At 40.5% G+C, this 26,957-nt stretch overlaps 1 protein-coding gene across 4 annotated transcripts; it reads left to right on the top strand.

Moving 5' to 3' along the window:
• Nucleotides 1–5,117: 5,117 nt before the first annotated feature.
• LOC115794859 (paraspeckle component 1-like) lies at nt 5,118–26,448 on the top strand. Of its 4 annotated transcripts, XM_030750539.1 has the most exons (10): nt 5,118–5,586; nt 5,839–5,988; nt 6,075–6,226; nt 7,037–7,132; nt 7,239–7,435; nt 7,764–7,848; nt 8,153–8,258; nt 14,960–15,017; nt 19,585–19,721; nt 20,184–22,380. In XM_030750539.1, exons 1-10 carry the CDS (start codon nt 5,206–5,208, stop codon nt 20,382–20,384), a joined length of 1,563 nt encoding a protein of 520 aa, XP_030606399.1. In that variant the 5' UTR covers nt 5,118–5,205; the 3' UTR covers nt 20,385–22,380. The 4 variants fall into 4 exon arrangements, 2 of the variants coding, with proteins under 2 accessions (XP_030606399.1, XP_030606413.1); XR_004021210.1 differs by lacking the exons at nt 14,960–15,017; nt 19,585–19,721; nt 20,184–22,380 and adding exons at nt 25,564–25,677; nt 26,120–26,448; XR_004021209.1 differs by lacking the exon at nt 14,960–15,017 and having other exon boundaries at nt 20,184–20,322.
• Nucleotides 26,449–26,957: the final 509 nt, after the last annotated feature.

Raw genomic sequence — 26,957 nt, forward strand, 5'->3', positions numbered from 1 at the left:
CCTTTTTCTGGCATAGTTTGGGTCTGGTTATCCCCTTCCAGGCAGGGGTCACTGCAAATCAGTACAAAAATTGTTCTGCTCATTTGCTCATTTGCATTCCTTGAGTTAAAGATGTGGTATGCCGCTACAGAGACAGATAAGATCATGAATGACAGGCAGTGGCCCTCTGACCTGACTGGTTATATGATCTCTTGTAGGAAAAGCACACAGGAAGATAGGAAGATAGCAGCCCTTCAGACCCGTGGCACACAGAGGAATTTATGTAGCAGGCACACAGATGTGCTATAATGTCTGGACAGATGGCCAGTGCAGCATGGAAAAAGCTTTCAGCAGCACCTCACAAACTGCTCAAATGACTAAAAGTAGCAGCAGGAGAAACATGTAGAGAATGGCTAAAATTGTGGCTCCCACTGCACAAACCGCGGTGAATCAGTGAGTATATAGCACGTGTTGGAGAAGTGAATACTGTGTGGGTCCCACATGCATTTTAAATGCAACTGTGCAGACAGTAGGTTCAGGTCACAACAACAAAAGCATTTCATATTTTAAGTAACAATGATCACATGAGCCCCTAGGAGTAAGCACATGACGAGAGTGGGGAGGAAGAACTCCCGTTTAATAGGAAGAAACCACCTGACTGACCCAGGATCAGGGAGGGGAAGCCATCTGCTGTGATTGGTTGTGGGGTGACTGGAAAAAGAAGAGAGAAAAAGGAGCATATAAAGACCACAAGCAAATAAAAAGTGGGAAAAAAAAAATCCCATTGATATCTGGGAAATTGCATTTAAATGTGAGAATTAAACTGACAGTACTGCATAGGGGTCAGTGTGGTACTGATACCTGCTGGTACTGACTGATCAATGGAATATGCATCTGTAGAGACGCAGACTGTCAACCACAGAAAAATTCTTAAATTCAATATTACTAACAAAAGTGGACAAGAACCAATATTTTCCTCAAACAAAGCAATACTTTCTCTGTTAAAAGAAAAACAAGGGTCACAAGATCATGGAAGTGATGGCAAGTGGCGGTCCCAGTTGAGACTGAAACAGAAAATTTTCTTTGGGGTTAATGGTATTTTATCTGGTGATAGTATATACACTGCTCAAAAAAATAAATAAATAAAGGAATACTTTTTAATCAGTATATCATCAAGTCAGTTAAACCTCTGGGATATTGATCTGGTCAGTTAAGTAGCAGAGGGGGTTGTTAATCAGTTTCAGCTGCTTTTGTGTTAATGAAATTAAGATTTAATGATTTAAGATTAAGATAGTGTTTATTTGTCACATGCACAGTTATACACAGTACAATGCACAGTGAAATGTATTTTGTACCTGCAACCATATATACACACACATATAAATAAGAAGAATAAAAAAAAAAAAAAAAGTAATTCACACTATACACTATACTCTATATACTATACACTATACACACTTTTATAAATTATAATATTTACATTGTGCAATAATGGTCCAGTTAGGGCTCAGAGTTGAGCAGACGGATGGCTTGTGGGTAAAAACTCTTCTTCAACCTTTCAGTCTTAGTCCTCAGGCAGCGGTAACGCCGGCCTGATGGGAGCAGGGAGAAGAGAGAGTGTCCGGGGTGGCTGGGCTGTTTTAGGATCTTCATGGCCCTCAGCCTGCACTGCTTGGTGTAAATGTCCTGCAGGTTGGGGAGGGTGGTTCTGATGGTCCGTTCAGCTGAACGAACCACCCTTTTTAGGGCCATGAAGTCCTGCTTGGTGCAGTTTCCCATCCAGGTGGTGATGCTCCCACGCATGATGCTCTCGATGGTGCAGGTGTAAAAGTTCCTGAGCACCTTGAGTGGGAGCTTGAAGTCTCTCAGCCGCCTGAGGAGGTAGAGACGCTGTCTGGCCTTCTTCACAGTGATGTTTATGTGATGAGTCCAGGACAGGTCCTGTGAGATTAACAACAGGTGCACTAGAGGGGCAACAATGAGACAACCCCAGAATAGTTTTACAGGTGGGGGCCACTGACATTTTCTCCCTTTTCATCTTCTGACTGTTTTTTCACTAGTTTTGCATTTGGCTAGTGCAGTGGTTCTCAAATCCAGGCCTCGTGGCCCTGTGTCCTGCAGCTTTTAGATGTGTCTCTGCTGCAGGCTCTGCTCGCTGTGCTGCGTGATGTCCCACTCCTCCTTTTTTAATTGCATTATACAGCTCACAACACATCATAGTACATATAGGGCCTTGGGGGGCAGGTGTATCACACAGTGGTTAGTGGGTGGCACTGCTGAGGTGGCCCCACTTGTCTGTTCACTGCTGCCTGCACCTCAATTTTATTTACATTTTAGACATTGAGGGCCTTGGGGGGACAGTGTGGATGGGCGCTGTTATTCAGTGCTCATATTACATCTGTCCCTCCAATTTTAAAAGCACTGTAGTTTTCACACAGCCATACACATTCTTCTCAGTACATACATTCACATCACCCCCCCAACACGCTGAGTGGGAGGAGGGGGCGGGCGGGCCTTCTCACACCCCAGTTCCATGCACCCCGCCTGGGATGGGGACTGGCTCATTGTTCGGGGCTGGGTTGGCTGCTTCCCTGGGTTGCCGCTGGCTTGGTGCTGGTACCCGCTCTCCCACATTAGGTGTCCATGTATGTTACATGTGCGTATGCATGAGTGTGTGACTGGTGCATGCGAATGTGCGTGCGTGTGTATGTGCGTGTGTGTACATGAGGGAATGACTGGTACGTGTGTGTGTGTGTGTACGTGCGTGCTTGTGAGAGTGTGTGTGTGTGGACAGCTGGGCCTGGGTTGGTGGCTTGCCAAGCCTTGGCACCGGTGGGACACGGAGGGTGGGAGTTACCCCTCCCTACCGCTCCACGCTGCTCCCCGCTGGTCGTCACTGCCGCCCCTGGGGTGTGGGTGCCCGTGGGTCCCGGGATGTGTGGCCGGATGTCTCGGCATGGTTTTTGGCCTGCTCCCTTGGTGGCCGTGACCTGGGGGTGGCTTGGGCCTCTTTGGCGCGTGGGGGGGCTCTGCCGGGTGTCGGGCTGCTCTCGGGCGCTTGGGGCCTCGGGGGCCGCATGCCTGGCTCGTGCTGGGGGTGCCGGCCTGCCGGGGGGGGTGGGCTGCCCGTCGTCTCTGGCTCTCTGGACTCTAGCCCCTGGATTGTGGGGGTTCCGTCTGTAGCCTCCCTCCTTCCTCTTCTGGGGAGTGTACGCGGTTGCCATCGGGATGTGTGGCCCCAAGTCTTCTGAGCTCCTGTGCTGTGGATGGCCTGGGTCCCCTGGGTCCTTCCCTATCTGCCTCTGGATCGCGGGGGGCATGGTTGCAGTTTCTCGCCCTCATTATCGAATACATTGCATGACAAAGGCGCATACACACACATTACTACAAACAATAAACTTGTGTGTGTGTGTTTGCGTGTGTGTGTATATGTAGGTGCATATGGGTGTGTGTATGGATGTGTGTGTGTGTGTGTGTGTGTGTGAGTATATCAACCCCTTTTATTTTTTTTATTTTTTTATTTTTTTTTTCTCTATCTCCTTTCTTCCTTTTCTCCCCCCCCCCCCCCCTTTTCTCCCCCCCACCTCTTGTTCTTGCCCCTTCCTTGTTGCCTGTCAGACTTGGCGTGAATAACTAAATAAAAAGATAAATAAATAAAAATAAAATTGCAAACATTAACAAGAAGAGCCTATAGGAAACATATAGAGCTGTTCTTGTCAAAGCAAATATGTTTGGTACATCAGTGCATTCGGATCATCATTCCGATTGTGAAAGATGCCAGACATGACAGGCTAAAAAAAAAAAAAAAAAAAAAAGATGTGTCTCTGCTTCAACACACCTGAGTCAAATACAGAAGTCATTAGCAGGACTCTGGAGAACTTGACTACATACTGAGGAGGTAATTCAGCCATTTGATTCAGGTATGTTGGATCAGGGACACATCTAAAACCTGCAGGACACCGGACCCCGAGGCCTGGATTTGAGAACCACTGGCTAGTGTCAGTGTCACTACTGGTAGCATGAGGTGATACCTGGACCCTACAGAGCTTGCATGGTTAGTCCAACTCCCCCAGAATGGCACATAAATACGTGCCATTGCCAGGTTTGCTGCGTCTCCCAGCAGAGATTTAAGAGCAGGACAGGGCTGTAGAACATCCTTAACCCATCAGCAGAACTGGTTTCTGCTCCTTTGTGCAAGGAGGAACAGGATGAGAACTGCCAGAGCTACAAAATGACCTCCAGCACTGGTGTGAATATCTCTGACCAAATAATCAGAAACAAACTTCATGTGGGTGGCCTGAAGGCCCGACATCCTCTAGTAGGCCCAGTGCTCACTGCCCGGAACCTTGGCGCCCGACTGGCATTTCCCATAAAATATCAGAATTGGCAGGTCCACCACTGGTGCCCTGTGCTTTTCACAGATGAAAGCAGGTTCATTCTGAGCAGATGTGACAGGTGTTACCCAGTTCATATCAGTATGTCAGCAAGATATTTCTCCCCCCACTGAGAGCTAATGTGTTTTCTAAGTGTTCCTTTAATTGTTTCGAGCTGTGTGTATGTATATATATATATTTATATATATATATAAAATCTCGAGTAGCCTCACTGTTCCCAGAGGAAATTAAGAATATAATTTTGATTAAAGTGCACGGTGCTGGTGGATTAACATTACAGAAACGTAAAAGGTTTTTGTAACCTTATACTGTGTATGTGCGTATGTATACAAAGTATGAGATGATTTTTTTCCTCACTCATCCCTATATGTTTTTCACTACTGTTTCTGTCTTTGAAATGGCAGCGCCTCCAGAAAGGGGGGGGGGGGGGGGGGGGGGGCAGCATGGCCACAGTTCACCTATCTCCCCATGTTTGTTCTGTTTGTCTTCTTGGATGGGTGTTCTGTTAACTGTAATTTCCCCATTGTGGGATCAATAAAGTATCATCAATCAATCAAAAATTATTTTGGTACCAATACTGTTAATTTAGCGCAGCTGTGGCATAAACCGTACACTGTATAAGTACAGTTGTTATAAATATATCATCTACTTGAGCTCCTGAACCTGTTCTAGCTCTTACCTGCTGCATCTGCCACAAATCTCTCGAGAACTGGAAGAAAGTTGCGCACGCAACCGTCGCCATCTTTAAAATTTGGAGGCATCTGTGAGCATCTTTAGTGTGCAGCCAGTTTATCAAAGTTAAGCACATTTCCATAAAAGAACTATTCCAATCATGGCTAACCGAAATATACAACAAATGAATATGCAAAGCAACAATTCTCCCCAACCGACGAGACGCGGAACCGACTCCCCGGTCGCGGAGCAGACACCGGCGAACAAAGACAGCGCGGCCCCGCCGCCGCGGCAGTCTCCCGCGGCTGAGCAAACGGAAGGAGCCGCAGAAGGAAGCGGCGAAGGCCCGACAGAAATGACCCTAGACATTACTAGTTTTCGAAAGCCGGGTGAGAAGACGTTCACCCAGCGATCCCGTCTTTTTGTCGGCAGTCTCCCGCAGGATATTCCGGAGGAGGAGTTCAAAAACATGTTTGCTAAATATGGGAACGTTAACGAGGTGTTCATCAACAGAGAGCGGGGCTTCGGCTTCATTCGCCTGGTATGGATAAAGAGTTTAACTTTCTGGCTTTACCGTGTGCTTTCGTAACGAAGCATCGCAGGGTTTGTTTTTGGAAATGGACCGGGATTAAGCCACCTTAGCAAGGGGTTATGTTAGCATTACCACAGCGAGCTTACGTCTTATAATTTGATACTAAATGTTTCTTTTTACATCTTAATGGGTGATGCCACTTTAGATACGTTTTAAGTTGTGTGAAAGCAGTTTTGAGAAAAACCACCTTTCTCCCTTCAGGAAACCCGTACTCTAGCAGAGATTGCTAAAGCCGAGCTGGATGGGACTATTTTGAATAATCGACCAATCAGAGTCCGCTTTGCCACTCACGGCGCTGCGCTCACAGTGCGCAATCTGCTGCCTGTGGTCACCAACGAACTGCTGGAACAGGTAGAGCGGACACGAGCCAGAAATCTTTGTCTCTTCCCCCTCTTGCATTGCTGATTTAAGGTTACCTCACCTCTTTGCATCCTCAGGCGTTTTCTCAGTTTGGACCAGTGGAGCGGGCTATTGTTGTGACAGATGACCGCGGGCGTCCCACTGGGAGAGGCATTGTGGAGTTTGCAAACAAAGTAGCAGCACGTAAAGCTCTGGAGCGCTGCACTGAGGGAGCACTGCTGCTGACCACGTAAGGAGCATAGGGAGGAGGTTGTTTGATGGGTTGAAAACACTTGAATGTAATTAACAAATGCATTCTGATATACATTTGTTAATTACATTGTCTGTTTTGGAGAACCTTGTTTTTCTTTTAAAATTACAACAAAACCACAAAATTCAGTCTTTATTTTGTCATCCTTCATCAGTATCACCAATACTGCCAGGGGCAAAGTTTTTCAGGATTGTTACAATGAGTATGAGCATGCACCACTGGACATGTTTTCAGAAATTAATTCCTTAATCATTTTGTCACAAATATGTGAGAAATATAATCAACTGCTTCTCCAGTGAGACTCTCTTCATGCGGATGAACCCCAGCTCTATCTCCTTGGACTGCAGCTGGCGACAGTACTCGCCTGAGCGACCTTGGCATAGCATCGCACAAACCAGTTTTCCACCTGCTGCAGATACTGGTTAGAGTGATCCTCCAGCTTGGAGCAAGAAGAAGGCTGCTGTCTCCAGCTGCACTCCAGGTTAACAGAGCTGGAGTCCATCTGCAGAATGAGAGAAACTCTGGAGAAGCAGCTGAATGATACTGAGAAATTCCCCAGTGGCAGCCTGGACAGTGAGCCAGCAGTTGTGCAAAATGCAACTGAACTTTCAAAATAAGAGGGGACTGCCCAGTGGTAAACTAACGATACTCATAAACAGATTAAAAAAAATTAAAATGTATAAAATGCTAAAACAAGTTGCTAAATGTACATATGCGGCCTCCCAAATATTTCATTGACCACTGTCTGCTACTGTCAGAGGAAGTTTTAACAGTTTCTTCTGTCCTCAGTACACCCTGTCCTGCCATTGTGGAGCCTGCGGAGCACCTTGATGATGAGGATGGCCTGCCTGAAAAGTTGCTGCAAAAAACTCCAAAGTACTATAAGTAAGCACAGAGGCCACATTGTAACACAGGTGGATTTCTGAGTTTCCTTCCATTGATACTGAAGGAAAAACTATAGTTATTGACAGTACTTGTCTTTTCTTCACAGGGAACGAGAGCAGAAGCCACGTTTTGCCCAGCCGGGGACGTTCGAGTTTGAGTTCTCGTCTCGTTGGAAAGCTTTGGATGAGATGGAGAAACAGCAGAGAGAGCAGGTGGACAGGAACATCAAAGAGGCTAAAGAGAAACTCGAGGCTGAGCTGGAGTCAGCCAAGCATGAACATCAGCTCATGTTAATGAGGCAAGGTATGGACTGCGGCCTTTATTGCTCTTTTATGTATGGAGTTTAATACCAGCCTGCCATCTTGGATAACACCTCGTAATGCTTTAGTCATTTGAGCGTGTTTTCCACGTCTTTAGATAATATTTGTAGCAGATGGAAGGAATGTTTATGGACACTTTTGTAAATGAATTGGCTAATAATATTCTTTATAAGGTTATCCTCTGATTTAAAAATAAATCAAATTAAAAGCTTTAATTGCACAGAGCTCTGTGAAAAATAAATTACAGTCAGCTGTCTTTCCAGTCAGTCTCTCCTTCCATGGATGAACTCTTTACGTTGTCTTTCATGTAGATCTAATGAGACGTCAGGAGGAGCTGAGGAGACTCGAGGAGCTTCGCAACCAAGAGCTACAGAGACGAAAGCAGATAGAGATGAGGTGTGTGTCTTTATTTAAGAAGACCATTAGAGCACTTTAACAAAGTTCTTGAGAATGCAATTTAGTATCTACTGTGGATGGGCAAATTATATTGTTTCACTTCACTTACTTTTGTGGATTAGTGAAGTTGTGGGCTTTTATTTTTTTAAGGTAATCAGACTTGTGACTTTTATTTTGGTCACGTATAAATAAAATAGACCGGAGTAGAATCACTCTGATGATGCGGTGCATTCTTTCTAAGCTTTTTCATGCTTCGTATTAATTGATCTATATTATTTCACTCATTCGTCTCTTTACTCTGTAGGCATGAGGAGGAGAGGAGGAGGAGAGAAGAGGAGCTGATGAGGCACAGAGAACAGGACGACCTGAGACGCCAACCAGATGGCTTCAAACCAAACTACATGGAAAATGTGAGTACAGATGGAGCACACACATCCAAACACACCTGTCCAGTTAGTTTTTATAGTGATGTGAGATACACAGCCACCTGCAGTTAATACCATCAGCCAGAAAGTTAGCCCAAAGGCTGGCGTTGTTCCATTTGTGTCACATTAGACCAGTTTTTTTTTTTAATCATTTTCAGAAATTTAAACATAAACATACACAGTGTAGGGTTATAAATAGATTCTCTTTGACATACTAGAAGTGGCACGATACAGCTTGTACAGCCATTAATACTGAGCTGTGTCTTTTGCATCTTACTGCATTACCTTTAGTTGTTGGACTCGTTATTGTTGTAGTGTTTTGTTTTTTTGTATCTGCTACAATCAGTTTCTTTGAGGTATTTCTTGGGGAAGGGGCTTTAATGCGATGATCTTTCCCGGACATATGAAAAAATTATGTTTGAAAGAGAGAATTGTTAATTATGTGACATGCATGACAGATATTCTTATTAAATATGGAAAATGTCATTATTAAACACGGTCCTACATAGAGGGTGTGTTATGGGTTGTTTGAAGTCATAATCTAAGAGCCTTAAACAGAAGCGTGAGTATGTCAGGCCAAATGTTGGATGTAGTTGTTGCTTCAGGTCTGTATCCTACTAGAAACATGTAGAAACACTTTGTTTTTAGAGTCGGGTTTGTGTGGTAATCTAGTTTGGCAGAATGTGAAGCTTGTAGGAAAAGTGCTGCACACTCTTCTGTTTGCAGCAATTAGTCAAACAAATTCCAGGAAGCTTGAAGTTGCGCCTGAGCTCACGTTTAGCATAGACTGTATGAAAGATGGATGCAGCCGCTGTGGCATTGGCCCTCGTTTTTTGGATGGTTGTTTTGAAATTTTGAGTTTGCCGTATGGCTGTTACTGTCTTGGTTATTTGGAACAAGAAGTTATAACACTTCAAAAATCAGGTATCACAAGATAGCTTACTATAACTTTAATAACCAATATTATTAGGGATGATGACTGTTTCTCTGGTCACAACACTCTAGAACAATCATACCAACTCAGTGTGCATTGCATTCCACCAACGCTAAAACTGTGCAACTAGAAACTGATTAAATTAAACTGACTTCCAGCCAAAGCACTAATCTTCTGACAAATGACGACCATGATGAAATGTCATGAATCCAAACATTTGTGTGACCTGAGTTTGCTGCTAAATTAACGCGCTGTCCTGCCAAATCTAAACAACTCGTCAGTCCCATAAACTACCGGCTGGCACCGATCAGCACTCAGTGATGTTGCACATTCAGGTACTTCTGCATTGGCTTCAGTTTCCAGACCCGGTGGCTGTGTTTGTGTTTTATATACAGTCTATGTTCTTTGGTGAGCAGAACATGTTTTTTCCAGTTTTTCTTTTTGCATCACCTAGACTGTATTTCCCATAGTTTTTGTGTCAGTTTTATTTGATTTAAGTAGAGACAGTGTTTTCCATTTCCTGTTTATGGAAGCCTGTAATATTTCATTATTGCAGTCAGAGCCCTTGAGTAGTAAGAGTCTTGGATTAGATTAGTGTAAACGGCGAGCCTTACCTGCCTTCTTAACATAGTCATTGTTGCCATAGTTGAGCATGTTGCTGTTAATTTGTTTCACAGCAAAATCATAAAGCCAGGAACACTTTATTTACTAGATATCTCAAATAGGGCGGCAACTATTGATTATTCCATCGATTAATCAAGTAATCGGATGATAAATACTTTGTTCATATTAACAGTTCATGTGCATATTTTAACTTCCGCTGCAGTTTTTCTCTGTGTGAAACAAACAGTGGTGGATGGAGCAGCTACAAAGCTCTCTTTTCTTCACATTGGAACTTGCTGATCAGGTGGTTGATGAAGGATTTTTTATAATCGAATTAATCGAGTTACTCAAAGAATCGTTGCAGTCCTAGTCTCAAATATGCTCTTTTTGTAGCCATGTATCACAGAAATGGCTATTTTCCTGATGAGTGTGTAATGCAAATCTGTTTCACTAGACTGGATTTTACAATAATTCATAAAGCTGTATATAATTGAATTTGATTTAGATGTGCTATTAAAACATTTTTTTCAAGCACATCCCAAATGTGTGTGCAGCTGTAACTGTATGGCGCGGCTACTATTTGTTGCTAACTCCCAGGAACTGTTGCGAGGGTCCATGATCTGCCATTGCTTGTTTTTAATTTTCTTTCATTTATTTTTCAATTCCATTGGAGTGAAGCAAGATAATGCAGCTACTCAAGGCTCTAGTTGTAGTTGGGGCAATCATGGTAACTGCATCACCATCTCAGACTTGTTGTTTTTTGTGTAAATCAGATACGAAAGTTATCATAAGACTGTCACATCTTTCCAAGCTGATTTAGTTTGGGGGGTGGGGTGGGGGCTCTTTAGTTTTTTAGTTTTACTTAAATAACTGCAATAGCCTTACATACAAAATTACTAACAGCAGTATTTACTGTAGAACTGTTGTTTTAGGTTACATTTTATCATATAGCTGATGCCTTGCAGTATCTGGTATTCAAGCAATTAATGTATCAGTCCTCAACAGTCTTGTGGAACATTACACATTTTTGTAAGGAGATGTAGTAGCCTTAGTTTCCGCTCTGTTAGCAGGGTGCACATGCACTAAACCAAACATGAAGCAGGGTTCTAGCCAGAAATTTTTATCAGCCCCATCAGTGATGCTAATGCTAATTAGCAAGCTAATGCTAACCGCTAAAAGCTTCTCCCATTTGTTAATTGAGTGACGGGGCCTACATATGTAACCAGAAAGCACCTCTGAAATCTAGGCATTAATCACAGTCTTTGTGGACGCGTAGTTGCATTTCTCAAGGTGCATGTCAGGTTAGGTTCAGAGAAGATTTTCGGTTGTGTATGTAGGACTGACGCAGAACTCTAAATCAGGCCTTATTTTATTATTTATTTTTATTTATTTATTTTAGTAATTGAGTATTCTATTGACTACTCCATCAATTAATCAAGTAATCAGATAAGAAATAATTTTTTGTATTAACAATTCATCAGCATATTTTAACTTCCGTACTGCAGATCTTTCTCTGTGTGATATAAACAGCGGTGGATGGAGCAGCTGCAAAGTTCTCTTTTCTTCATGTTGCTGATCAGGTGGTTGATGAAGGACCTCCAGCTGTTTCCCAGTAAAGGTTTTAATGTGCTTACAGGAGCAAGCGCTGCTGCTTGGGACGCTAGAAAAACGTTTCGCTCCACCTGAGCTCACCGTCTCAGTAAAGGCTCTGCCTCTTTGCGCTTGCTGCGCGTTGTGCAGACAGACTGCACATAAAACAACTGCTGTTGTGTGTTTGTTGAAAAACTGGGGGCTGCATGAGCTTAATGCTGGAATGCTTTTTATTCACAAGCATCCTCCAAATTACGTTTCTACTGCAGGTCTATTTTTAGTCACTAATCATGGATTAAAGCATGAAAACATTTTGACGGAGCCCCTCGGTACTGGGGGGGGGGGGGGGGGCTTCAGGCACCAAACGATTGCTAGTGCTAATCGCAGCCCCTGCTAGCAAACTGTGGTTATAGTGATCATTCAGGTGGCTACAGCTGAAATAAAGAAAAACAACAGCTGACATGCGACCGTAGCTAGATCAAACATGCACATTGTGAATGAAACTGCCCGCCTCTGTGGTAGATTGCAAATTGCAGTGAAATGATACAGGCACAAGCAGCGATCTAGCCAGGGAGGAGTCCGCGGGGTGCACTCCTGCTGGCTAATTGCAGTGACAGCAGAGTTCTGAAAATGAAGCGGTGAAATCCTTAGCCTGGCGCAAGGGCGTCTCAGCAAGGCGCAGCGCCTGGTGATCAACCATTAGCTAGAACACTGAAGTCAAACAGCGCAGCTCTGCTGCACTGCCAGCTGTAACTGCTGATTTCTAAATGATCTGAAAACAGATAGATGGTTGTGTGAATAGAGCTGCTGCTACATGGTGACATTTTTGGCGCCACCCAACGTAATTGTAACTTCAGCCGAAGGAAAACCATTTGCAATGTAATAAAACATGACATCCAACCAAACCTGTCTTATCTTATTAAACTGTGACATTTAGGACTTGACTTAGAAATGTTTCTTTTCAGAGTTTATTAATAATCCATTTCTAACAACATGCTGAGGGCTTAGATGATAAACTGTCAAAAAGCAACGTGGGTGTAGGTTTTAATAGCAGTGAGTGTATGTAATGATGTGACCAGTCTGCCATGTAATCTGCAGAATTTCAAGTGAGTATATTTGAGTGAAGTGTAGTCTTATGATTGCTGTGTGTAAGTGGTGGTATGATACTGTATTTTATTAATTTGTTATAACTTTTCTCTTCATGTCCTTTGCTGTGTTTAAAGGTCCTGTTGGCGTCTGTCTTTACTTTCACATAGCAAATGGATGCTGAACAAATGTACCTAGGATATGTCTGCCATCTGTCACTTATGAACCGACTGTTAGAGTAGTAAGGAAAAACAGATACTTAGTTCATTTATGTTAGTTAAAACGATACAAAAAGGACTGAAAATGATTTTTTTGTAGAATTATTTTTGAGCTAAGAGGGTTGTGTTTGTGTTTTGTGTGTCAGTGCAGGTGCTACTTCAAGCTCCACATTATCTTCCTCTGTCAGCTTGAAAAATGTAAGGTGCATTAATGTGCACAGTAAAGTCTACATAAAAATTTTACCATGTAGACCTTTTTAAGAATTAACATCTGTGTAATAAGGAAAATATATTTTTGATCATGAGTCTATATTTGTGTTTCACAGCCTTTTTTCTTTTTCATTATTGATATCTGGCAATGACGAGTAAAAGGCTCTTTTTTTTTAATCTTGCTATCGTGTCATTGCAGTTTGTAGTATTTATACGTTGGATTATTGTCTCCAATATTATGAATCCTGCCTTTGCTGCCCTCTAGTGTTTAAAGTAGCTGTGAGGCAATTACCACTGTTTGATAATACTGTACTTTAGTGCAATAATGTTAAGCAAATTTGCTTGTCAGTTTTCTTATAACTGCAACATAGTGACCACTTAAAGGTAAGTACAGTAAACGGTACAGAAGTTCAGTCACAGCATTTCCAGTAAGTTGTGTCCTCTCCCATCTTCCCCAGTGATATATTGTGGAACTAATTATAAATGGCTGCCTAACTGAACTATTTATGGCTGTTTTATAGGTTGTGATTACGTTATGAAAATGTTTGCAACATTGATAGATTATAATATAGACCTGCTCATACAAGTTTTAATTTGTTTTAAAGGGGAACATTATTTTCAGGGCACATGTTTTCTCAGACTGGATGAGGTCTGTTCTGAATCTTATTTACATTCTGTGTCTACAGGAGTATATGTGTATCTGTAAATACAGTATTTTTGTGTGTGTGTGTGTGTGAAAGAAATGTCTCGGTGGTGGTGTGGGAGAATGTGGAAAAAGCATCAGTGACCGAACAAAGTTTTTACACGAGCTCTGACACACCAAACTGACCTTTTCTACAGTTATCACCACAGTCTCTTTTCTACCAGTACCGACTCGACTCTACTTCGCTTCAGTCGTTTTCCATTACAATTGAGTGCCGCCTCAATGTGGGTAGGGTTGTTATAGCAAGGCGGCCCGAAGGTCCTGTGTTGTCATTTGTACACGTCACCAACAGTCGCGCCATCTGGATTCTGTCGTCAGCCGCCAAGCACAAAAATGTCTTAGTGTGTAGTTATTTCCCTCATTGCTGGATTTCAAAAACAGCGGGTTTGATTGTTGTGAAGGAGTCACTCTTGTGACTCATCTAGTGATGTCACTTCCTGGTCAATCAGCGGCCTGCAATCTGACATCACATTTTCAGCTCGACTCAGCTCGCTTACAAACCTGGCTGGGTGGGTACTTAAAAAAAGAAACAAAGTAGCTGATACCAGGTACTACCACTTAATGGAATACCCTAAAAGTTGAGTTGAGCCGAGCCGAGTAGGTACTGGTGGAAAAGAGGCCTAACTCTTGGCCTGTCTAACACCATTGATTGCCAGTAGCTGTTTGGCTGATTAAATGATAGGTAGGTGTGTGTTTTGTGCTTAGCTTCCAATGCAAAGCAAAAATTACAAAGCTGGTGGATGTACGATACATTAATACATAAACAACAACTATTTACTTTTTTAATATTGTGGGAGAAACACTTGCACATACTGTACTGCAATGTGTTTGTGCTTTCATTTTTGAAGGCAATGGGAGCGTGCATTACGAGTGCCGCCATCGTTGATGATGTGGAGAAAGGCAGAATGGATGCTGTATTTAATTTGCTTTTTTTACTTGATCAAATACAAATGAAGTAACACTTAGAGCAGTGTTGCTGTCACCATCTTGTCTTTGGAGTCACACGTGGAGAACACACTATATGTGCACCCACTATCTGTCCTTCCTGAAGTATGAGCACATCTCAAGACTTGAGGTGCTAATTTCTGGGTCAACTTGGTGTGTCAGATATTAACACTTTAATTTGATCTAAAGTGTTGCAAAAAAAACAAAAAAAAAGACCTTGTTTTAATAGACAGAGAAGCACTGAAGCTAACCCTAAAGTCTCTTTAGTATAACTGCTATTTATCCAAGTGTGGCTGTGTGGAAATGTAATAATTTGTGAGTGTGTTGCAGTAGGTTATCCGCAAAGCATTTGTATTTTAGCAGTTTTGTTCTGAAGGCTTCTCTTCACTTCTTCCAGAGAGAACAGGAAATGAGAGTGGGTGAGCTGGGCCCTCGTGGAGCCATTAATATGGGAGGTACGGGCATGAATCTGTAAGGCCTGGTTAATACAAAAACCAGATCAAGTGAATTGTTTTCATGTACCAGTTTTAATTGTTCTTGCATCCTCAATGGCTTATTTATAACCTTATTCACATATGTTGCATAGTTTGATTTTTTTTTTTTTTTTTTTCTCTTCTCTCTTCAATGGGAAATGTCAGTTGGGATGCACAGCAGTAGAAAGTAAATGATCTTCATAGCAACATGGACTCTGTACAGTATACTGAATGTCTATGAGCAGACATAGTTTAAGAACTATTGGGTCTCTGAGCCTTCATCCTCAGCTCTATGCAGGTCTGACATAATGGATAATACACCACCTTTAGGTGACAATATAAATAAAATTGAATTATACATGTTAAACACTATTATAAATGGTATTCACGAATTTAATGTGAAATTTGTAAGTTGTACAAGTCTTGGCCTTCAGCCTTGCAGTACATACTGATGTATTTATTTTTCTTTTGTTGGGAATGAAAATCATGTCTTCAACAATTGGTGATCTGCTGAGTGTGGGATGAGGGGCCGGGGACTGATGTTGGAGTCTGTGATCATCTAACTTGGACATATTGTTAAATTTTAATGGTAGCTTTTCACCATAAAAAAGTCTATAACCCAGGATTGCACATCACCTTCATAAACTAGTCTGCAGTGACTTGTTTAAATGCAGTTTGTAGCGACATGTCCGGAGCACTTTATTTAAAGTGGCTATAGTATTCGGTTTGCAGTGTGATATCTGACTTACGTGCACTTCTCTGATGTTTCATCTGAACTGCTCTATCTGCAGTGCTTTTTTAAAGAAAAAAATTGTTTTAAATGTCAAAGTATTTCCCAATTATTCAAGAAGATTGAGATTACACTGTTATAGGTACATTATATAAAATTTTAGAGCACGCAAGCTGGTGGTAATCTCACTCTTTGGCAATACAGAAGTTCCTAATAATGAATAATTCTGCAATGTGTGAACAGACTATAATGCAGCTTAAAAAGTAGGACCTTTGCTGGTTCATTGGTTGCATCTACAAACTGTGGACTGAGTTTTATGCAAACAATCTTGGTCAGTTTTTCTGCAAGAATTAAATAGTGAGATATCTGTGCTTGTTCCACAATGACCTCCTTCAGTGCCTCAGAAAATAACAATTTTACTTAGTTAAGTCCTATAGTAGATAGGGCGTTAAATTCATACATGGAACTTTCTTTGGTTCAAACTGAACATGAGCTGGCTTTCCTTTGGCTAACGTTGGTGAATGCTTGGTGTTACGGAACAATTGCAAACTACTTAACATAGCAAAATATTCTCTTGAATGTGAGCGCTCTCAACTCCTGGGGCTTATTGGCTCTTCCTTTTTACATTTTTTTAAGTTCTTTCACTCTTGGACGCCTACTAGGAGTAACCCTTGTTTCTGTTTTGTGAACTGAGTGGTTTTTGTCATATTTCAGACCTGCTTCCAGAAATAAACCCCGAACCTATTCAAATGGCCGTTAAACTACGTCTTTGTTGAGAGATAGCGGGATGGATGGATGGATGTCGATCGATCCAGATGTTGGTCTGTCAATCGATATAGATGAATGAGGTGTTGATGCTCATCATTTGGGTACAGGGGAGGTCGCCAAATGTCGTCTTTGTGGTAGGGAAAGAGTTAAAGGATTCCAACAGCCAATGTTGCAGAGTAAAGAGTAATTTATGGTTCCATAAATGTGTCCATATACAGACACGTTTCCATTTGGACAGTGAAAAGAGGGATTTTCACCCACTGCAAACATGCTCCTGTGCAGTCCTCCTTAGTTGACGAGTAGGCTGGAATAGGGAAGGGGTGCAGAAAAAAAAGAGAAAAAATACATCACAAAAGGTACACACACCGCCCCACCTGACAGCAAGCACTCTCTGCAGGTCGAGGGACTGTCCGTGACTGAATGTGGACTGTCTTCACGCTACCCCCACTCAAGCGCGAAACAAGCATAAGTATAGACAGATTCATGTAGCATAGCTTACCGGTAGTTACAGGTGACCTTCGGTTTTTGCTTGTTAACATTATTGCTATCTGACTGGAAATGCTAGTTGAACAGCTTTACAAATTACTTTATCAGCTAATGTGATCCATGATATTAACTTGGGTAATAACTGATTTTTGGCAACAATAAATGATGTAGTTGTATATAGCAGATGCTTTAATAGCTAACTTGGTTGCAGCAACAAAGACTTTCTTTATTATACAACTAGTTAGGAATTCAATACATATGCCGGCCTCAGTGCTGTAAGAATTTCACAACATACAGTACATACAAAAGTGCAGCATTATAATTTATAATTTCATCGCTGTTTTGGCTAAAACTTGCTCACTCAGAGTGTAAGCTCACAGAAAACCTTTTTAATTCAATGTAAAGAGTTGGAAGGAGTGATGAACTGCTAAGGCTGATGTGTAGCATCTCCAGAATCTCACAGTTTAGTGTAGAAACAGAATGAACTCTTCTTCTGTATATGGAAAGTGGGTTCTCTTTCACTGGACCTGTCATGGTGTGTCATCATTTTTCTGCGGTATCTGATAATACCCAGACATTGAGCTCTACTTTATTAGATACATAGAGAGTGAAGTACAACCACCGTAGGTTCGACTACACATTTGGCAATGGTGAAGCGATGGTATTGAGCTGGTTGCAAACTGCAACCTCATCACTAGTCCAGCCAAATCCTACACACTGACAATGACACATTGTCATTTAAAATTTATAGATAATATAGGCTACGTTCACACTGCAGCCTGAAGTGACCCAAATCCGATTTTTTTTTTCGCCCTCATGCGACCTTTATCTGATCTTTTCATGCCAGTCTGAACAACACAGATCAGATTTTTTTCAAATGCGACCCAGGCCACTTGGATATGTGGTCCTAAATCCGGTATCCAATCTATTCAAATGCGATCTGAGTGTGTACGGCCAGGTCGCATTTATCTGACCTGCACGTCATTGATACTCGACAAACATCACTATTCTGCATCCCGTTACACGGACGCGGGAAGGAAAATGTGTGACTTACGCAAACATTGAGCGCGCTCGCTACATGTGACGTTATCGCGTCCTCTACTACGCATGCGGGACACTTTCAGGTTCGTCTGCTGTTCACACGCAGATCACATCCAAGTCGCATTTATTTGGAAATGTGAACAACCACGCCAAAAAAAAAAAAAATCTGATTTCACAAAAATCGGAATTGGGTCACTTCAGGCTGCAGTGTGAACGTAGTCATAAAAAAGAATACACGTGCTTAACTTTGTTTTTCTATAGTATGACTTTTACTTATCCTGGCGATAATGCCATAATGAAATCATAAAATTACTATGCCCAGCCAAAAAACTGGTAGTTTCAAGTACTGTGCTAAAAACAGTGTAAAAATACTCTGTGGCTTTATAAAGGTTATGCTAGTACTGAAACTTGATATTGTACTCGCCCATATTTGATTTATTTATTTATTTATTTTTTTCCCCCCTCAGTATGCTGCTGTAACCACTGGATGAAATGGTATACGGGTACACTGAGTTCATGGCATTGTAGTACATGTAGCAGTAATAGTTTATGTATTTGTGCACTTAAATATCTAGTGCAAGTTCTTTTTGTTTTTTTGGGGGGGGGGGTTTTGTTTTTTTTCCCGAAAATGCTGTCCATAGTTTTCCAATCGTTTTTTCCTTTTCTTTTGGTTACACATTCTCTTTGGTAAAAGAAACCTTGTCCTAATATGGTAAATATATTAAATAGTCTCTGATGTCAGATTAATGGCCATTCTCAAGTCATGTTGATTATTATTATCATCACAAATGTACACAGTAGTCACAGTACTTTGTCGTGTGGGTTTACTTTTGAATAACGAATCTGTGATGTCTGTCGAAGTCTTTTTTTTAAAATTTACTTTAAATGCAGTCCAGTATTACTTTCTAACTACTTCAGCTATGTATTTTCTGTGATTATGGTGATGTGCAATCCAAGGGTTGGTTATTAGAAGTAAATGGACTTTGCGACTTGGCGTTTTAGCTCTTTTGTTCTGGTTTTCATCTACTGTGAGTCAGTCTCTGTAATACTTTTGCAACATAAGTTAAAATTTTGGACAGTCATTAACATTGGTTTTTTGGTTGTGGAAAAAGAAAAAATTTAAAAAAATTTTAAAATCTAAAATATTATGGTATTTTCACTCATTTGGTTGCTCCATTGTTGAATTGCTGTGAAATTCTGCAAAAAAAAAAATTGTGTGATGTAGCCTCCTGATTTTGGTGACCTTGGCTTTATGTTGTTGTGACTCTGAGGTTGACCTTCCATTTTTACATTAATGCAGCCACAAGATTTGGATGGATTCCTGTGAAATTTTCTAAAAATGATTCATTCCCCTTTGGTTGTTCTATTACATCTTGTAAGTTTCAAATTCTTTTAGCTTTTGACCAAAAACCAATGTTAACTTTCAGAACTGTAATAATAGTTCTATCTTGAAGCTACCATTGAGTGCATTAATTGCACTAAATTACAAAAAAACCAACCGATGCTCCATTGTTTTGCATGTAGATGGCTATAACCAGGCCTCTGCAGGGCCCAGTGGTAACCAAGGTCAAATGATGGGCATGAGTGGAAGGGGAGGACCCATTGGCCCAGAGGGAACAGCAAAAATGGGGACACCATTGATGTCAGAGAATGGAGCCATGGTAATGTATATAGAAAAATAAATTAAAGCTTGAGATGGTTTATATTGGAAGAAGTTTTTCCATTACTGTAAACATTTGGTTTCCAAGAAATTGCTAAAAAGAATTTTAGAGCTAGTAATTTAACATCAGTTGACCCTCAGAAGCTTTATATTTGAGGAAGAATTATTTAAGATTTGAAGAACTTTGTTAAAACTGGAGATTTAACTAACAGTTATATTCCTCTCTCTCCCTGTGTTTGCGTGGTTTATTTCTCTCCCTTTTACTCTTGGATGGTGACCCTCGGATCAAACTAAACACTGACTGAACCTTATAAATCCATTCTTGAAAATCCTGTACTCCTCGGCTCATCGCTCCTCTGGCCTCTATTCATTAAAAAAAAAAAAAATCCCATCCCTGCAACACAATTATTTCCATCCTTCATTGTTCCGCCATTTCTGCATCGCTGGCCTAATTATATCACAGCGAAACGATAGATACCCGCAAGGTGGACCCATGGGGGGCCGAACCGATGTTGAGTCCCCAAAGCAGCAGCAGCAGCAACAACAGCAGCAGCAACCGCCGCCATCATTGGGCACTCAAGCTGGACCAGCTCCGGGATTTGGAAGAGGCAGCCCAGTAGGGGGAGTCTTTGATGGGCCAAATAACAAGCGTCGCAGATACTAACTCCTCATGGTACTCATGGATCTGTTATTGAGTCCTAATTCTTGTTTTTACACTTTGCTGACCCACTACCATCCCTGGGACTTGGATATGTTTGCTGGGGGATATGTTGTTTTTGTTTTTATAATTTCTGAGCCATTATTTTGTGATTGATAAAAGAACATGTTTTTTTTTTTATCTAAACTGTCCACTTTTTTTTTTTTTTTTTGTCGAATGACTTCTCTCTGTGGTCTAAATGAAGCGGTTTGTGCGCTCATTGTGGAGGCAACATTTCAGAGCATGTCGAGGGATGCTTCTGTGGGTAGGCAGGTTTGCAGTTGCATTGACTGTTGTTGTCTAGGATAAATTTTAAGTTGCTTTAAGGAAGTTTTAACTTTAAAAAAAAAAAAATAAGATTACAAAAACACAAATACTGACTTCTCAGACGGAGTGTCACTATACCTGAAATTTGATAGTACTGATATTGAGGTTACAGTTTTCAACAAAAGAATGTATTCTAACATTAAAAAACTGCTGTCCTCAGCATGTGCTCGCACAGGCACAGTGCTTGGATAAACAGTGATAACTAGTGCGTGGGAATTGCAGAGTAACTAATGGTGTGAAATGGTGATATGTTCCCTATAATAACTGTCATGATGTAATGATTCAGCAATTTTCTGTTTATTACAAGACAATTAGTTGTGATAATCCCATTTCCTTTTCTTCACCACAAATTAGCCTGCATGTTAACACATTGGAGCAGGAAGCTGATGTGATACTGGTGGATTTTTTTTTTTTAATTTATATATATATGTCCAAACCGTATCAAAAATGTTTTCCTAGTTATGAACAGTTCCCAGCTTTTGTTTTGTGCTGTTGCTATGTTCACTGTAACATGCTAACATTAGCCTTTGTCAGCATGGGATTTTGAACGCCTCCAACAGGTGGGCTGTCATGCTTAACAAGTAAAATGTAACCCTTGGGAATTTTTATAATTTGACATAAGCAACTACTGAAACTTAGACAAGTGTTAAATCCCATTTGGTTCAAATATTGCACATTATATGGACAAAAGTACCGGGCCACCTACACATTACACCTACAGGAGCTGCTTGGCCATGAAGCTCCTGGCACACAGTTTTTGTGCTGATGTTAATGCCAGAGAAGGTCTGGAGCTCAGCTGCAGTTGGCGACATTTATACACTATGCACCTCTGCAGTCAGTGACCCCACTCTAAAATGAAATGGTGACTGAGTTGCTGTGGTTGTTAAACACTTCCTCTTTACAGTAATACCTCTTACATTTGACCGTGGGATATCTGAGGGAAGAAATTTCACAAACGGACTTGTTGCCAGATGTGTAGCCCTGTATTTTTGGCCATAGTGTGTGACTGTTGGTTGTTTTTGCCTCTTCTGCCATTTTCACAACCTACAGTACCATTAACGAACAAGTGCCAGCATGTTTTCAGAATGTTGGCATTGACTTGAGGCAGAAGTCTTAGCACTGAGAGGTAGGGATGAAAACGAAGACTTCATTTCCTAAGAAAAAAAGTTTCCTGAGGGTAAATCTGTCTCTGTCCACTTATTTCCATATAATGCTTCAGTTTTTCCCGTGTTGCATTTTGATTGTGGTGTTTCCTTTGCATTTTCTCTTAAATTTTTAATTAGATGTTCAGACTAATGGAGAGTGAATGTTTCTGCAGCTCCAGTGCATCCTGTATTTGATGGTGAGGAGAAATAAAACATTTGTAGGAGCTTGTTTCTTTGTAATTGAAAAGTGTCTTTTTATTAACACTTCTTACACTCAGTCAGGATTTATGAGGTACTCTACACAAATTGTATTAAACCACATGAATACCAGCTGACTGCTTCTTTTCCTAATAGTTCTTTGTCCTGTTGCAGAAGGAAATAGCTTCTAATCAAGCAGTATCCACTAGCAGAGCCCCATCCACACCACATTACCTCCACTATGCCTGAAAGATGGCTTCAAGCACTTGTCAGTCTTTTCATTTGTTTTACATCTTACAAATGTTCTCTTTCCCAGTTCTTTATTTTGCTCTATTTAGTCTTTTAATGACTTGTCTCAAAGCTTGTTTTCTATGCAATGATGTGTTAAAAGCCATCATCTGGATTTGCCTGTTCAGTGTTGATTTAGACAGTATCGTGTTGTGGGAACCAATTAATGAAGCTACCGGATGAAGACTTGTAAAGTCCTGATTAAGCTATAGACATCAGTGTGTCTTCTTGCTGCTTTGTGCTCTGGTTAAAGCTGAGTGCAGGCAGTAGTACACACCAGTGTACAAAAGGTTACTTCTTTTTTTTTTTTCTTTTTTTTAAGCCGTTTCCCCACACAGATTACCCTTCAGTTCTGGGAAGAAGAATATGTACATTTTCAAAATTTATATTTTTAAACTTTCTTTTGTTTCTTTCTCTACTTTTTTTTTTCTTTTTTCAAAGCCACAAAGATCAGGTTTATTGCTGCTTTAATGATCACAGCACTCACTATAAATTCAGCATACTGATTTGTGCAGATATTTCTTGTGAGAAGTAAAAAAAAAAAAAAAAAAAAAAAAAAACACTGCTCTAATTGTCTTCCTCATAATGCTAATAATTTGTTAGTGTCGTATTTGCAGTCATTTCCATTGTAACTGCTGTTGAACTTTAAATGGCTCCAACTCCCAACATGATCTCAGCTCAGTCAACACTGAAGTACACAAAGAAGCTGAACACAGTGTAGCGACCCCCCCCCTCGCTGTCTAGCTGTGGATGTAATACAGTGAGAGGTGCTGCAGTTCATTTTCACTTGGCCAAAAATAAATAAAAGATAAAAATCACTCCAGTAACTTGCAGTTTTTTTGTGAACTGGTGTAGATCAGAAAAAAGTCAATTAAATGGTCTTTTTATGAACAAAATTTGTAATTTCCTCCAAAGTAAAATTTCTGTTGGTGCTTCTGTCAGTAACAGTGTGCCGTTGGACCACAGGAGTTAAGCCTGCTGGAAAAAAGCCTTTGTAGACATTATTGGTTAATTATTTATCTCAACATTTCTAGTTAGCTTGCTATTTTAAAGAGTTCTTTCAGAAATGGTTTTCTAGCAGACTTTAAGCTGTTGTATACATTTCTTTACAGATGATGTAATTTTACAGTATTTTTTTACAGTTTTAATTACAGTATTTCAATAGTATGTCCACTAAAGCTGAACGCTGACATTGATTCATTAACTTAATTTCATGTTGTTGGAATTAAATGAATGTCAACGCTCAGCTTTAGTGGACATACTATTGTGATACTGTAATTAATACAAATTAATTTTTAAGCTATGTGAGTGATGAACAGTTAGTATATAGTTTGCAACAAGATGGTCAAAACGTTTTCCCTGTACTCCAAACTACAGCAGCAACCAGGCAACTTTGGTTGTTTCATGTATTTATGAAATGGTGCAGATAATCGACATTTCCAGATCAGTAAAACTGAGATGGAAAAACATTTTGTGTGTGCAGTCGATAGTTTTTAAGCTGACAGCATCTGTTTTTTGTGCAGACCCTAGCTTTCAGTGTCCTTATTGCAAACATGCCCCAGCCTCTCTCCACTGCAGCAAAAATGATTGAAAATCCAATAATTTATAATCTTCAATTCAGTTTTATTTATATAGCACCAAATCACAACAAACAGTTGTCTCAAGGCGCTTTGTATTGTGGGTAAAGACCCTACAATAATACAGAGAAAACCCAACAGTCAAAACGACCCCCTATGAGCAACACTTGGTGACAGTGGGAAGGAATAACAGTGGATTATGTGAACCCCCCACCAGCAGTCTAGGCCTATAGCAGCATAACTAAGGGAGGGTTCAGGGTCACCTGATCCAGCCCTAACTATAAGCTTTATCATAAAGGAAAGTTTTTAGCCTAATCTTAAAAATAGAGAGGGTGTCTGTCTCCTGAATCCAAGCTGGGAGCTGGTTCCACAGAAGAGGATCCTGAAAGCTGAAGGCTCTGCCTCCCATTCTACTCTTAAGTATCCTAGGAACCACAAGTAAGCCAGCAGTCTGAGAGTGAAGTGCTCTGTTGGGGTGATATGGGACTATAAGGTCTTTAAGATAAGATGGGGCCTAATTATTCAAGACCTTGTATATTAGAAGAAGGATTTTAAATTCTATTCTGTATTTAACAGGGAGCCAATGAAGAGAAGCCAATATGGGAGAAATCTGCTCTCTCTTTCTAGTCCCTGTCAGTACTCTAGCTGCAGCAGTTTGGATCAGCTGAAGGCTTTTCAGAAAGCTTTTAGGACAGCCTGTCAATGAAAAAGATGCAACAAGCACATGAGTATAGTATTTAGAAAATGAGGTAGTGAGCTGCCTGTGGACACATTTTAAGAATGTAATGATCAGTAGAAATAGAAATATTTGCATGTGCATCTGACTGGCCTGTAAAATGCGCAAACATGAACTGGTATGCTGCATTAATATTGTAGTCCCACATTGTGGGGACTGTTCACTGATGTTTGGGGAGTGAAACAAAACCCCCCTTGATGAGTTATATAATTTAGAGTGTGTGTGTGTGTGTGTGTGTGTGTGTGTGTGTGTGTGTGTGTGAGAGAGAGAGAGACCTGTGCATTTGCAAGGTGCATGCGTGCTGCAGTTCTGCATATCATTTGCTTCACTTTATTTAAAAAAAAAAAAAAAAAAAAAAGGATCTGGGAAACGTGACAGACCCTAACCAGGTGTCACCGATGCTAAAGAATAGATTACAACAGGTAAAACATTTTTTCCTCTCTTGTATATTTGCATTCTAAAACACACAAAGTACTTGTGTGCTGCTGATAGTTTAGACTTTGTATGCAACGTTGTTTCAGTTTAGTAAGTCAAACATATGACTGCTTCATAAGCGTGGTTTTCTCATAAGATGTGTGACTGTATTTGGCCTTACTATGAAGTCACTTTGGAGCGATACATTTCTGATGTTCAAAAGTTGTGTGCAATCAGTTATGGGCTTTCTATACAGTAGAGTCTGTTTTAGCCTACAAACTGATGTTTGTGCTGTTTACTGTTCTCTCTTCACAATAATAATTACAAAGTTGTCAAACAACATGATCGATTTGATTCCATGTTGGAGATTCGACAGATTGAGATGTCGTAATTGTCGTTGTTGTTAGAGCAAACGACTGCTATGACTTCATGCCCACAGTATCTTTTTGTTATGTTGACAGATATCCACCGAAGTTCAACTGGTGCTGGGCCGTACATTCATGTAATACCACTGTGGACCACAAGATGGTGCAAGTCGTTAAGAGCACAACGCAAGACAAAGACTCGCAAATGGGGTAAGTGTAAAACAAACTTAAGCAGGTAGATTTTGCAGAGGGCAATTTTAATAAGTACCTTTAAGGAAAAATAAGTGCAAGTTTTAACAATCTCACAGCCGACAGTCTTAATTTTTTCCGCATTTAATCCGCCTGCTTAGATTTCAGAGAGGCTGCTGCTGTAGATGAAAGTCTTCAGCTCATCTCCTTCGCCATGTTAGGTGTGATATAGCAGGCCATTTATAAATCTGTAGTTTTATTTGGAGCTTTTTGTATGACTGACTAGTTGATTGTACTTAACTAAATTATAGGATATCATCCAACTGACATGCTTACTACAGTTTGAGTGAAATACACCTAATACTTATATTCTGTGATCCAAACCTCAGAGTTTCAGAGTGGCCTTTAGTTATGCTTTCAGTGTTGGAAAACATTTAATTCCTGTGTTTGTCGTGTCTTACAGGTCCTGTTTGTGCACTGATTCCAGTGATGCAGCCAAGCAGCAGGTAAAATATCTGTACACATAGTTTAAATATGTTTTTGTTTTATAGATTGAGACACCAGTTTTCCCATATTTTCAGAATCATGACACCCTAAAAGATAAAAACTTAATTCTTAGTCTGTTAAGCCCTTTTTTTTTCAGGCTTGTTTTTCCTAAAGTCAAATGTCAGAATAATTTTTTCCATGAATTATATTTTACAGGGTTGTGAATAAGTACATAGTTGTGGAGTTATTTAAAGCCATCGTTGTGTAATAATAAAAACTTTAGATGCTAAAGATGGTTTTCATATTAGTTGGTCGACTTGTTGCAGTACAACATTTGATTTCCTGTCGCCTTCCACAGATTATTTTACTTTAAATAAAAATGATTTGTAAAACAGTGCTGTTGCCTCTGATTTCTCACCTTCTATTTATACATTTTTTCATCTTTTAGTTGACTTAATATTTGTGTGCCACAGTAGCAATGTAGGGTTCAGTCATAATTGTATAAAATCAGATTTTTCAATTCAATAATGTGGAATATTTTTGCTTTTTTCTTCATATTGCTGCAGGGGGAATTACCTTGAGGTTTAAAGGCACTTGTAATTAAATATCTGGCCACCAGGGGGTGGTGTTTTACTGCTAGGTATGGTGAAATCTTTTCAGATGTTTGCTGCAGTTTTAATGTCTGATGTCTCTTTATGGTTACCCCCAAATGCTTGAGAGGCTGTGCCTTTTACCAGGCTGCCATTTTAAATAGAAATGTCTTTAATCACTTGTTTAAATAAGTGTAACTTTAACTCACTGCACCAATTTGTAGT

The sequence above is a fragment of the Archocentrus centrarchus genome, chromosome 2, assembly GCF_007364275.1.
Source record: "Archocentrus centrarchus isolate MPI-CPG fArcCen1 chromosome 2, fArcCen1, whole genome shotgun sequence".
Lineage (NCBI taxonomy): Eukaryota > Metazoa > Chordata > Actinopteri > Cichliformes > Cichlidae > Archocentrus > Archocentrus centrarchus.

Excerpts from the sequence above, each read along its gene's own strand:
- LOC115794859 (XM_030750539.1), top strand. The coding sequence starts at position 5,206 with ATGGCTAACCGAAATATACAACAAATGAATATGCAAAGCAACAATTCT. Across the intron at positions 7,133-7,238 it reads AAAACTCCAAAGTACTATAA|GGAACGAGAGCAGAAGCCAC; the intron begins GTAAGCACAGAG and ends TTTTCTTCACAG. Across the intron at positions 7,436-7,763 it reads GCTCATGTTAATGAGGCAAG|ATCTAATGAGACGTCAGGAG; the intron begins GTATGGACTGCG and ends TCTTTCATGTAG.